The sequence below is a fragment of the Typopeltis vanoorti genome, chromosome 6, assembly GCF_054136105.1.
Source record: "Typopeltis vanoorti isolate ZY-2024b chromosome 6, IOZ_Tvanoo_1.0, whole genome shotgun sequence".
Taxonomy (NCBI): domain Eukaryota; kingdom Metazoa; phylum Arthropoda; class Arachnida; order Uropygi; family Thelyphonidae; genus Typopeltis; species Typopeltis vanoorti.
The window spans coordinates 60493755-60507383 of record NC_143554.1 but is presented as its reverse complement, the minus strand read 5'-3'; the positions used below and the strand labels follow the sequence as shown (position 1 = coordinate 60507383).

The 13629-nt window shown below is 37.5% G+C and overlaps 1 protein-coding gene across 1 annotated transcript in view; it reads left to right on the top strand.

Annotated features, from left to right (window-relative positions):
• LOC150105484 (uncharacterized) overlaps positions 1-13629 on the top strand; it is a 150630-nt gene that overhangs the window by 24447 nt on the left and 112554 nt on the right. The window contains exon 2 of the mRNA XM_090393968.1: positions 2392-2458. Within this exon, the coding sequence (XP_090250094.1) occupies positions 2392-2458 (67 nt within the window). The remainder of the gene's footprint in view (positions 1-2391; positions 2459-13629) is intronic.

Genomic DNA, 13629 nt, shown 5'->3' with positions numbered 1-13629 from the left:
TGGTTGCAGATGTTGGAACTAGGAAATCTTGTTCTTCTCCTTTATAGGCTCTCGGTGGGCATCCTTGGTGAATATGATGAATGGTTATCGTCAGTGTTGCTACGAGGGGGAGCTGATATCTACTGTGTTGTAGTAAGAGCTGCTTAACACAGTGATGAGTATTATCTAGTAAATGGGTGAATGTTAGATCATTACTGGATTCCCGTGTACTATCACACCTCCAGGGAGTCCAAAGGCTCATCGAGGGAGGTGGAGACACCTACTCCATAGCTCTTTGTCTCCACCAACTACAACTACTACCATCATCTACATCAATGCCATCTACTATCCACCACAACCACTACTATTTTCATAGACAATTACAAACATCCATGCCCACGGCAGGATTCGAATCCACAGCCTTTTGGCTGGAGAGTGGATACACTAACCACTCAGCCAACCAGGCCAGTTGCGGTTTGGTGAATGAAGAAGAGGAATGGCGTATACTGTCATCAGCAAAATTGTAAATGAGGTTAGTGAGAGAAACCCATTGATGCATATGAAGAATAACAAAGCCTAAGGGTAATCCACCATTGATAAAGAAATATGATGAGAGGAAGCTGTTCTCCATGATATGTAACAACCAGAGAGGAAGAGCTGGCAATCCAATCACATAGAATAGTAGTGGTTCTAGAATATGAAAGTTTGGTATGGCCTTGATGCCAGACTCCATCAAATGCCTTTGAGATATTAAGTATGACCACTTAAGTTTCTCTAAACTTTTTGATGGCTTGTGGCCAAAGGTGGGTCTCTGAATAGCGAAGTAGTTGGCCATTAATGATCTTTTCCATTATTTTCAAGAGTATGAGATCAGTGGGATAATAGCTTGTTGGTTGCCTTTAACCTACCTTTTGCTTCCATACTGTTAGGTAGAAACCAGATGAGTATGAAGCTTGTATAGGAGATGCATGGTGTTTAGTTTGGAGCACAAGCTTTTGGTATAACGGGTGGATCCTGTATGGACTGGGGACTTATTAGTATGAGAGTATTAAGTATTTTTTTGTTGTCCTTTTGGCAAAAGAAAAAGGTTGAAGAGACTGATGCTAGGAGCTACTTTATCTTTGTGAATTTATTGTACCATGAGGATATGGGAAAGATGTAAATATGGAAGCAAAAAGTTACACCAATCAGCCTTAGCAAGGACCAGAAAGCTTGATTGCCATTTTATCAGGCGGCAAGCTTTTGTTGTTTTTTTGGGGGTGATTTGGGGACTTCATAAAGTCCCCCCATCACCCTGCTTTACCTTTGTTGATTTGTTGAATTTTTTACAGCTGTGGTGTGAGCTGAGTGAAAAGCTGGAGTTTTTGACTCGAGCCATTGAATAATGCATGCTAAAATTTTGTCCTGGATTGCATGAACTAGGCTTGGACAGGAGTCAGGGATTTTGAGTGAAACCCTCATTCTGACAAGAATAATTTCAGTTATTTGGTCAGAGAATGCTTGGATGAGGAAAGCAAAATCAATCAGACCGTAGAAAAGAGTCACAAAAATCCTGAAAGTCATCCCAGATAGCACTGTTCCAGAGCTATAGGATATGAGGACAAGATTGGCTGGGAGGTCAGTCTTTGAAGAAAAGAAATATGGATAAGGTTATTGTCAGTGTTGCTACGAGGGGAGCTGATATTTCCTGTGTTGTAGGAAGAGCTGCTTAACACAGTGATGAGTATTATCTAGTAAATGGGTGAATGATTTATGTTAGATCATTACTGGATTCCTGTGTACTATCCAGTGGCATGTCTGCACAAATTGTTTTACTCTCATATGGGGGAGTTGCTAGCTCCATAGTTAATTAATTACAGTATGTTGAGCATGCTCAGCAAAAGCAGTCACCAACACTGCATGTGTTAAGAAAGGAGAGAGAGCAGAAACTGAATGTTGTTCTTCTCTGGAGATGAAACATGACTATAGCACTTCTTGCCTCCAAATAAGCAGGGCAGTAGCAATGAAAGTTAGCTACCACCTAGCAATCTAGGGGACATTTTTCCAATGAATATTGCACTAAATGACACTTCTATATGCAAATAATTGCTAATATTTTTGTGAACTTACAGATCCTATTTGCAGAAAACTCCCAACTTTACTTTCTTCAATACCAGAATATGTGCTAAGAGCAGCACATTTCAGTGGCTATATTGTTTTCCTGATTTATTTTTCTTTTTAGTTGTATAATGTTAAAATTAAATTGTAAATATAATAATAAGGAAATGTACTTTTGCTTGGTTCATATATGGTTTTGTAATTTATTTAATTTAATGACTTAAATTTAATTTAATTTAATGACTTAAAATTCTAATGTGATTTTGCATTTTGGCATTATATGAGAATTTAATACATTTTATATAACTTTTACAGTGCTTTTAGTTTATTGGATCCTTTAGAAGGATCTGATGAAAGGATTCTTAAAAAACAGAAAACTGAGGTAAGGCATGTATATTTTAATTGGTCCAACAGCAATATTTGATCATGAATTACTTAGGGAATGCTTTCTAGCTTAGAATAATATTTCAGTTTTTTTTTTTTTTTTTTTTTTGCACACTAATCCTAACTGATTGCTTGATTTAATAAAATATTTTTATTTGTATGAAAACTAAGACCAGGTATAATATAATGCTTCCCTGTTTTTTGTGGGAACAGTAGGTTCTGTTTTTATTTCAAATTAGTAACTTGACATGAAACAACATTTCATGTTGACATTATTAGGCATTGTAATATAACATGCAATTATTTTGGAGCATTTTGTTGTTCAAATCCAACTTGTTTCCGAAATATTGTTTTAAATTAGGTAATATTTTAACATGCTATACACAGAGAGAGAGAGAGAGAGAGAGAATCAAAGGAAATTTACACATTCCTGAGGCAAAAAAAATTCATTTCCATTTTTGCTATTTAAAAAAAAAAAAAAATTTCAAATCTGCACTTTTTTTTTTTTTAAATTTGTTGACTCAAGTAAATTTTGGCTTGGTGGTTGAGTGAATAAGCTGCTACTGAAGATAGCAGATGTCTTTTAATATAGATGTGTATTTAAAAATATTCAGTTTTTCTTATTTTTTCATTTATAATGACATTCCTATCCACAGAAAAGATTATTATTATTAATAATACAGTAACACCTTGTATAGCTTGATTAACAGGTGCTGAACAACTTTGATGCTGTGCAAAACCCCACTGTTTAAAACATTATCATAATATAAATTAAAGATGCCAAGAAATTATATCCTTGGTTTAATCCTTTATCCAAGTGTAAGCAAACAATGTTTGCATGTGAAGTATCTTCATGACTGGGCTACTTATATATTGAGACTAATGACTTCACATCAATTACCTTAGTATCCCATAATGCAAAGCACATATTTTTTCAGATGTATATATTGCTATGCATTATGGGAAGATTCTGTTTTGACCTTTATTGAGGTATGTTTAAGTGTGAGGAATATCTCTCCAAAAATTCATGCAATCTCTCAGATCACTCAACAATGAGTGATCCGAAGGATCATTTAACTCATTACTCAGTGGTGGTTCTACTCATTGACAGTCACTGAGCAGAGCCCTTAGCAATAGCTCTACTCAGTGGCAGGTCCCCCCCCCCCCCCCACCAAATATGTTTGCTCACATATCCCTGAAATGTGAGCAAGCTGCTCACATTTCAGGGATATGTATCTCATTCAGTGACCCACCTTCGTGGAAGCCATACAGTGAATTTTCCCACTATATCAGTAAAGGGACTTCTCTAAAAACTTAGGTGATCTCCCAGATCACTCTAATCTCAGCAAGTGACCAGAAGGATCATTTAACTCATAACCCAGCAGTGGTTCCACACAGTGACAGGCTTACTTCACCACCGAGCAGAGCTACTCATATCCCAGGAAAAAGCATATACCAAAGCAACCACAAGACCACTTCATCAGACTTCTCACATTATTATCATTATTATTATCATACCAAGACCCCATGAAGTCAAAGCCTCATCTAGGAGGTCCCTTTGTCATACATACAGCTCATCATTTAAGGCAACGGCCTTAAACACATTATATTCTCTGCAGATACCACGTTCTCAGGTAAGGCATTACAATCATTCACAACTTGCATGCAAAAACCCTGCTTCTCACTGCCTTGTTCACACTCTCCTTATACAGATTCCAGGGATGGCCCCCCCTCCCCCAATTTTATGAAAAAAAATTCAACATTGATCCTATAACAGTCCCTTACCAACATGTATGTCTCTATCATATCACCTCCTATCTGCTAGACTCTGTAAATTGCATCTTCTGAAACCTTTCCTCATATTCAATATTCTAGAAATCAGAAACTGCCTTGGCTAATTGCCTCTGGACCCTTTCCAACATCTCTTCATCCTTTTGAAAATCAGGTGACAAATCTGTCCACAGTAGTCCATATGTGGCCTAATCAAGGCCTTATACAATGGAACAAAAATCTCCTTACTTCTACAAGTCAGTGTCCTCCGCATCATTCCCAGAATTTGTTGTGTTGTCCTTACAATTTTGCCAATATATCCTCTAAAGATTAGATTCTTATCAACCATTGCCCCAAGATCTCTTATTTCTTGGAAGTTTTTTTTTCACTTGGTTAGACTAATAAATTTAGTTCAATCCTTTATCGAAGTGTAAGCAAACAAAGTTGCGCCTGAATTATCTTCAGGACTAAGGCAACTCGTGGTAAAGGTGGACCAAGCTCTCATCACTCCTTGTCTTAGTATCTCCCATAATGCAAAGCACATCTCCTTGTGGACACGTATGATGATATACATTAAGGGAGGGGCCACTATCCAGACTGGTTTTGAGCTTTATTGAGGTCTCGTCAGTGGGAGCCAGACCCAGAGGTAGTGATACCAAGATGGAAGCAATGGAGAAGTCTTCTTTACCTATATGAGTTGCCAAAAGGTGTCTCAGCTTATTATTAAATTACTCTGGATTTAGAGAAAGATGTTGGAAGTTTTTTCCCCCCATTTGGTTAGACTATAATAAATTTAATAGTCATATAATAAATTTAGTTTAATCCTTTATCCAAGTGTAAGCAAACAAAGTTGTGCCTGAAGTATCATCAGGACTAAGGCAACTTGTGGTAAAGGTGGACCAAGCTTTCATCACTCCTTGTCTTAGTATCTTCCATAATGCAAAGCACATCTCCTTGCAGACATGTATAATACTATGCATTAAGGGAGGGGCCACTACCCAGACCGGTTTCGACCTTTTTTTGAGGTCTCATCAATGGGAGCCTGACCAAGAATCTTGGATTAAGGATTAAACTAAATTTATTATAGTCTAACCAAGTGGAAAAAAACTTCCAACATCTTTCTCTAAATTCAGAGTAATTTAATAATAAGGTGAGACACCTTTTGGCAACTCGTATAGGTATAGATGACTTCTCCATTGCTTCCACTTTGGTATCACCACCTCTTGGTCTGGCTCCCACTAATGAGACCTCATTAAAGGTCGAAACCGGTCTGGGTAAGGCCCTTCCCTTAATGCATAGCATTATTACATGTCCGTAAGGAGATGTGCTTTCTGTTATGGGAGATACTAAGACAAGGAGTGATGAGAGCTTGGTCCACCTTTACCACGAGTTGCCTCAGTCCTGAAGATACTTCAGTTTCAAACTTTGTTTGCTTACACTTGGATAAAGGATTAAACTAAATTTATTATTATCTCTTATTTTCCACCTCCAGCAATATATTTCCATGAAGTGTAAATTCTATATCCCATCTTTGTTTTCCAAATTTCAAAACCTTAATTTCACAACATTGAACTGCAATACCTGCTCCTGTTCACCTATTCTCTCAGTCTATTCCAGTCCTCTTGCAAAGCAATATCTGTTCTGCTATTCATAGTTCTTCCCAACTTTGCATCATCTGCAAACCACTTAATATCTTTATTTAAATCTTATCCAATATCATTAACATATAAGTTAAACAGCAATGGCCCTAAAACAGACCCCTGAGGCACACCACTAGTGACTTTACTCTTCCAGGATATTGCTTCCCCCATCAGCGCAAGTCAGACCCAGAACAGATACATGGGTTGAAGTAATGCAGAAATCATATATTATCTATATACAAGTAGTCAGTCACACCTTGTTATTAAAATACTCTGAATTAGAGAAAAATGTTTGAAATTTTTTTCATGGGTTTTACATAACTCAAAGATGCCAAAGAAATTATATTCGTGGTTTAAAAAAATTATATTCTTGGTTTATCCAAGCATAGGAGACAATGTTTCACATGAAGTATCTTCACAACTAGACAACTTGTATATAGAGACTAATGACTTCACATCAATTGCCTTAGTATCCCATAATGCAAAACATTGAGATGTATAATGCAATGCATTATGGGATGGCCACCATCCAGACCAGTTTCAATCTTTATTGATGTCTCATCAGTGGGGGTGAGACTGAGAAGAGATACCAAGGTTGAAGTAATGCGGAAGTTATATATTGTAAGCAAACAATGTTTGCATGTGAAGTATCTTCACGACGGGGCTACTTATATACTTCACATCAGTGCCTTAGTATTCCATAATGCAAAAAAGCATATATCCTTTCAGACGTGTATAATGCTATGTAGCTCAGTCTTGAAGATACTCCACATGCAAATTGTGTGTTTGCACTTGGATAAAAGATTAAATCAAGAATATAATTTCTGGGCATCTTTAATTGATAGTATAACCAAGTGAAAAACATGTATCTCTTTAACATGTATCTCTAATCCAGAGTATTTTAATAATAAGATGTGATACCTTTTGACTACTTTTATATGGACAATATATGACTTCTGCATTACTTCAACCTTGATATTTCTTCTGGATGGCCTTTTATGTTTGTTATTGGATCTGATTTTTTCCTGGGGAATAGTGGAAGGTTTTTGCCTGTCACTGAGTGGAGCCACTACTGAGTTTCCTGTCCTGAAGTCATTCAGGTCAGGAAATGAGTTTAGTAGTGATCCTTTAGGATCATTCAATGAGATTTAGAGTGATCTTGTACTCAGAATTTTTGGAGAAGTATCCCTGCACTTTAATATACCTCAATAACGGTCAAAACTGGTCTGGGTAATGACCATTCCCATAATGTATAATGCTATACATGTCTGAAATAATGTATGCTTTGCATTATGGATACTAAGACAAGATGTGAAGGTCATTAGCCTCTGTACAAGTAGCCCAGTCGTGAAGTTACTTATCACGCAAACATTGTTTGCTTAAAACTGGGATAAAAGATTAAACCAATAATATAATTTTTTGATGTCTGTAATTTATAGTATAACCAAGTGAAGAAACTTTTAACATTATAATAATGTGTTAGAGTGTAATGCTTTTGAAACAGACAATTACAATATTGGTAAAAAAATAAAAAAATACACATCTGCAAGCTCACTGAAATGCTAATCAGTGTGCACCGAAAAACTAAAAAGGATTAAAATAAAACGAAAAATTAGTAAAGATTTTATTGTTTATAACTGAACACAAATTTTTATTTGCTAAAATTGAGTTTAAACAATGTACTTTATGAATGTTTTGCTTCATTTTGCCTGCATGCATATCTTTGTAACATCGAATAACATTTTGCAATGCTTGCAAAACTTAATGCTTCGTTCAGATTTTTGCCCATTTTTTGCCTATCAACCAACTTTTGCAATCCATAAACCCTCAATCTATCCTCATAGGGAGCATTCCACAGACCACTTACTATCTTGGTAAGTGGTCTTCCTCATCCTGAAGAAACCCAGGTGACAGTATCTGAGCACAGTAATTCAGATGTGGTCATATCAAGGCTTTATAAAGTTGGATGATAACCTCCCTTATCTCTTCTTGTTAGTGTTCTTAACCAAGTACTCCTGTAAGCTACTGTGGCTACTTTAGAAATATGCTCTCTAAACTTCAACTCTCTATCTACTACTTCCTCCAAATCCCTGGCTTCATCAATTTCCTTTTGATGGATGAGTACAGTTCCCTCAATGTGGTAAACAATTTGTAATCTTTTCATCCCAAAATGCATAACTTGACACTTTTCCACATTCATTATGTTTTGCCCATACTGTCAGCTTATTCAAATCATCCTTCAAGCTCTCTATATTACCCTGATTAATTATTACCCTACCTGATTTTGCATCATTGGCAAAAAACTGAATATCTCTGTTTAAATTATTTCTTATATCATTTATGTAAAAATTAAACAGCAGTGGTCCAAGCACAGAGTCCTGCAGCACTCAACTAGTCATCTGCCTTCTTCTGGATTCTGCTCCTCCATATACTACTTTTTAATATCTGTCCAGCAGCCACCCTCTTATCCATCCTCCCCATCTGTTCTAATTTGCATAACAAAGTAGTTTCATGTGGTATTCTAACACCTTTGCAAAATCCAGCATAATCATTGTATAGCCATTTCCTCTATCCAACTCAGTTGTCACTCTATTATAAAAAGTTAGTAGATTTCTAAGGCATGACTGACCCTTCAAAAAAGCCATGCTTTCCCTCATAGTATCTTATTTTATCCACCCGTTCCTGAATTCTCTTTTTCACCAACTTTTCCAGTACTTTTACCACCATGCTCGAGATACTATTTGGTCTATAATTTTTCTACCACAGACTTAGGTCCTCATTTATGCATAGTTTGATTGTGATGTATCTTCATGACTAGAAACTTTGTTAAAGGGAACATTCCTTCCTTTTAACAAACCTATGCTGACAGTCACAGAGAATACTGCTGGTATCAACCTATTTCTGTATCCTAGTTCTCACTAATCTCTCTAATACATTAACCACAACTCCAAATATGCAGATTACTTTGTAATTTGTAGCCACACCCTTATCACCACCTTTGTGCAGTGGAATAAGTTCTAGCCACCCCCTTTGGGACATGTGATGTTGTAAAACTTATTAAACAGGCAAGACAATGCTATTGCCAACTGTCTGGAACATTCCCTTAAGACCAGTGGTGGCTCGTCCATAAGGACTGCAGGGCTGCATTCAATGTAGCCCCTTATGGAAGAGCTGCCACTGCTTAAGGCATATGATGATGTATTATCAACTTCTATTGCCTTATTGACATCAAGCTTATTTAATTCCTCTTATACCTCCTACCCTTTCCTATTTCCTTTGCACTTGAGTTTCTTATGATTTCACACCCATAAGAATGAAACATCCATATAAATTGTTTGCTAAATATTTTAACTATGTCCTTTGAAGCGGTTACCATGAAGATGCTGGAAATCATATTCATCTATTAAAATCATCTTACCATCTTCAGGGCTTAGGAAGAGAGTCCTGTTCTAGAAGTATATTAAGTCTCCATCAAAAGTCAGTGATATTGTGAATGAGTAACACAGAAGATATAAGATTAATCTTAGAAGGGAATTTTACATTGGCACGTGGAATGTTCGAGGTCTACAGATCAGCACTCTTGAGATTGTCTGTAAAGAGATGGATAGGTATAAGATTGACATCCTGGGAATTATAGAGACCAGATGGAATGAAGATCACTTCAAAAGACAGGATGGTAAGCTAGTTATTTACTCAGATGGTGACTCAAAACATCATGGGTAGCTGTGACACTGAAGACAGCTCAGGCAAGAAGCCTTCTTGGTTATAACCCCATTAATGATAGGATACTTTCTATTAGATTTAAGGCTCAGCCTACCAATGTATCAATCATGGTAGTTTATGCACCCCACACGGATAGGCCTGAAGAAGAGAGTGAGGAATTGTATGAAAACTTACAAACTGTTTTTGGACTGCCTACCAAGGAGAGACATGCTTTACATTTTAGGGGACTTAAATGCAAAAGTGGGAAAGAGCATGAGAGTTAGACTGGAGTGTGGCATGTTTGGTCTAGGAGAACACAACACCTGTGGTGCAAGACTGTTGGAATTTGCCCATGCTAACAGATTAGTTATTACCAATACCTGTTTCCAGAAACACCAACGATGGATCTATACTTGGATATCTAACATTGATGGTCAAGGCACCAGATTGATTACATCCTAGCTCTCCAGCAGTGGAAGACAAGCATCTCTGATGTGCACACTTGTCCTGGAGCAGATTGTGGTACAGACCATCAGCTAGTAAGAGCCAAAGTAAGACTAAGACTCCAAAAAACTTCCAAGTCAGGCACATTCCACTACATTGGATGTTAGAGTAATTCCTAGTGGATTCACAGAAGAAATATCAACTCAGTTGGATGATTTTCTGGAGACAAATGAGGAGAACTCACCAGAAATGCTTTGGGAAGGAATCAAGGTGATAACACAGGATACAGCCAAGAAGTATCTCGGCCCAGTAAGAAGACCAAGAGACCCATGAATATCAGATTTAACATGGGAACTAATCAAAAGAAGGCGGTTGGAAAAACAAAGAGACACAGGGACTGAAGAATATAAGAGATTACATAAAGAAGTCAGAAGAGCCATCAAGCAGGACAAGGAAAAGTTCTATACTAATAAATATGAAGAGATAGAGTTCCAGATGAGGAGGCTCAATTATAAAAGCATGTTTTATTTAGTTCGTAACTTAAAGCAAAATTTTAAGCCCAAATTGAATGTCATCAAAGACAGGAATGGAGCATTACTAACAGAAGAAATGGAAATCAAAAACAGATGGAAAGAATACTGTGAGGAACTGTACAGTAGAGTGAATAAAGAAAATGTGGAGGCGCCCTCTCACCAGGAAAATTTTGATTTGGAACCTCCTCCATTTAGGCACGAAGTTAAAAGAGCAGTTAAGTAGCATAACAGCAATAAGGCACCAGGTGCAGACGAAATCCCAGCAAAGTTAATTAAGGCCACAGGGGATGGAGGTATAAGAGTGTTTCATAGATTGATTACAAGGATATTTGAGACAGGATCATGGCCTAGAGACTGGAAGAGGTCTGTTTTCACCACTACATAAGAAAGGAGATATGAAAGCATGCAACAACTATAGAACTATTAGTTTAGTATCTCATGCAAGCAAAATTTTATTGAAGATCATGCTAAATAGGATTGAGACCAAAGTTGAGGCAGAGATGCCCGAGGAACAAGCAGGTTTTAGGAAAGGTAAGGCCACCAGAGATCAGATCCTTTGCCTTAGACAAATCATAGAAAAATATAAAGAATTTAGACTTCCTCTGGTAATGTGTTTCTTAGACTACTCTAAAGCTTTTGACTGTGTTGAGCATGTGAAACTGTGGGAAGTAAAGAAAAGAATGGGTTTTCCTCAACACACTATCTGGTTGAATGCCAACTTGTACAGGGAGCAAGAAGCCACGGTAAGAACGGGTATTGGATTGACTGACTGGCTTCAAGTTGGAAAAGGAGTTAGGCAAGGATGTTTACTTTCTCCTCACTTGTTTAATCTATATGCAGAGGACATCATGCATGAAGCATTGGATGAGCTCAGGATATGAGGTAGATTGATCAGTAATCTGAGGTATGGTGATGATGCAGTACTCCTTTGTAATGACATGGAAGAACTAGGACAAAATCTCGACATAATTAACAAGATCAGTAATAACAGAGGACTTCAACTAAATCCTAGTAAGACAAAGATTATGGTTCTCAAAGGATATACAAACAGGGAAGCTCTTGAGAAGCAAGTTTACCTTAATGGAAAAGAACTGAAGAAGTCAGCAAGTTTGAGTACCTGAAATCCATTATTAATTTGAAGAATTGCTGTTCAAAAGACATCAGAGGAAGGTTAGGAATGGCTAAAACAACAGTCAGAGACTTGTCTAAAATCTGGAAGGATGGATCTATCTCCACAGGAAACAAAGTTGTGGATTTTGGATGCAGTTGTTTTTCCAACAGCAACTTGTGGATGTGAGACCTAAAGAAGTCAGATAAGAAAAGGATATCTGGTGCTACAGAAGGCTGTTAAGGATATCATATACTGAAAGGCATACAAATGAATGGGTGTTAGAAAAGATCAGTAGAACTTTAGGGCTCCTTAAGGATATTGACAAAAGAAAGTTAAAATATTTTGGACACATTTAAAGGATGGAAGGAGGACTTCTCAGAACAGTAATAGAAGGTAAAGTTCCTGGAAAAAGAGGAAGGGGTAGACTATCAATGAGCTAGATGGATGGTGTGTGTGTGTGGAACAACTAATCTTCAGAGAGTTGAAGTCTCCAGAAAAGCAAACAACAGGGCTACTTGGCGAGGCCTGGTGTGGCACATTACTGAGCATCGGATTGACCATACGGCATCTGTGGATGTCCAGCAAACATATAGATACCATCTTCATGCTTCTCTTCTACTTGCCACATACTGTAAAACTCTGTTGGGTTTATCTTAGCCTGATTTGCCAATTTCTGCTCATCCTGCACTTCTGTAGCCCTTACCAATTGAGTCACCTTTGTAGCCTGCTTTTTATATTCCTCATGCACTTTATTGTTATTCATCTTATGCTGCCTCCACAGTACCTCTTCTTCTAATTTGCTCTCTTTTCCCATAATTCCTTCATTCATCCATTTGACACTTGTGCCATTGTAAAACTGTACTTTATTCAAGCTTTTGACATTCAAAATACATTTGCACATCGATGTTGTTAAATATCTCTTGGTCAGTTCTCATACAGCATTTATTCCCTCCCACTTAACTCCTTATTCCATGCAAATATCTCATCAGCTGAGGGGTGTGTGACACCCAACCTCACAATTACATCCCTCAATGAAATGATTAGATCCTCACATGCTGCTTAAGATAGTTCTCGCTCAAGAATTTAAGAAATTTATTTTCCTTATACTCAAATGCTGTCTCTTCATTCCAATCTATATTACCTTAATCACCCTTCCTTTGTTCATTAACCCAAGTGGCTTACATTTCTTCATCACTGCTCCACATTCCCTGGCCTATAGCAACATCTGACTAAATATCTCTTCCCGTCAACCTCCACCTCGCACCACGTTGACTAAGAACCATTGCCACTATTACATCTTGCATCTCCACTTTTTGAAGACATAATTCTCCTGCTGTCATCAGCAGCACTTCCTATTCTGTCTGTTCTATTTTTACAAAAAACATCATACTCTTCCATTTCTATTCCTATCAGGATATCATCCTTATGAAACCAGTGTTTCACTTATTCCAACAATTTTTGGGTGAGTAAACTGAATCAGCAAAACCATTTTATCTTCTTCAGGCATTTGTAAATAAATACAGCAAGACACTTTAAGGTCTATAACCAAGCCTACCCATACCACTTGTTTGTTGTGATTTCCCCATACTGGTTAAATTCCCAGTCACCTTTATCACCACTTACCCTAAATATATTTTCAGACTCAACTATCCCATTACATCCCAGCCACATCATTCCTATGCTGACCATCCCCCCCCCATCACTACTTCCAATATCCACTCTCCTTATACCATGTTTCTCTGTCCACCCTGACCTCCATCCATTTCCCTGTCCATCTCGAATTCTTGTTGTGATCATTATCTCTCATACTATTACTATTCCCATTTACAACCACTTCAGTCTCTCCTGATCTTTTGCTTCACCTCTTCCTCTGCTCTCTTTGCTCACATCACTCATTGCAACTCGTGGCAGCAACAGTCTCTCCAGCTGACTGACACTAAATCCATTTAAAATGCAGCCTGTCACCCTT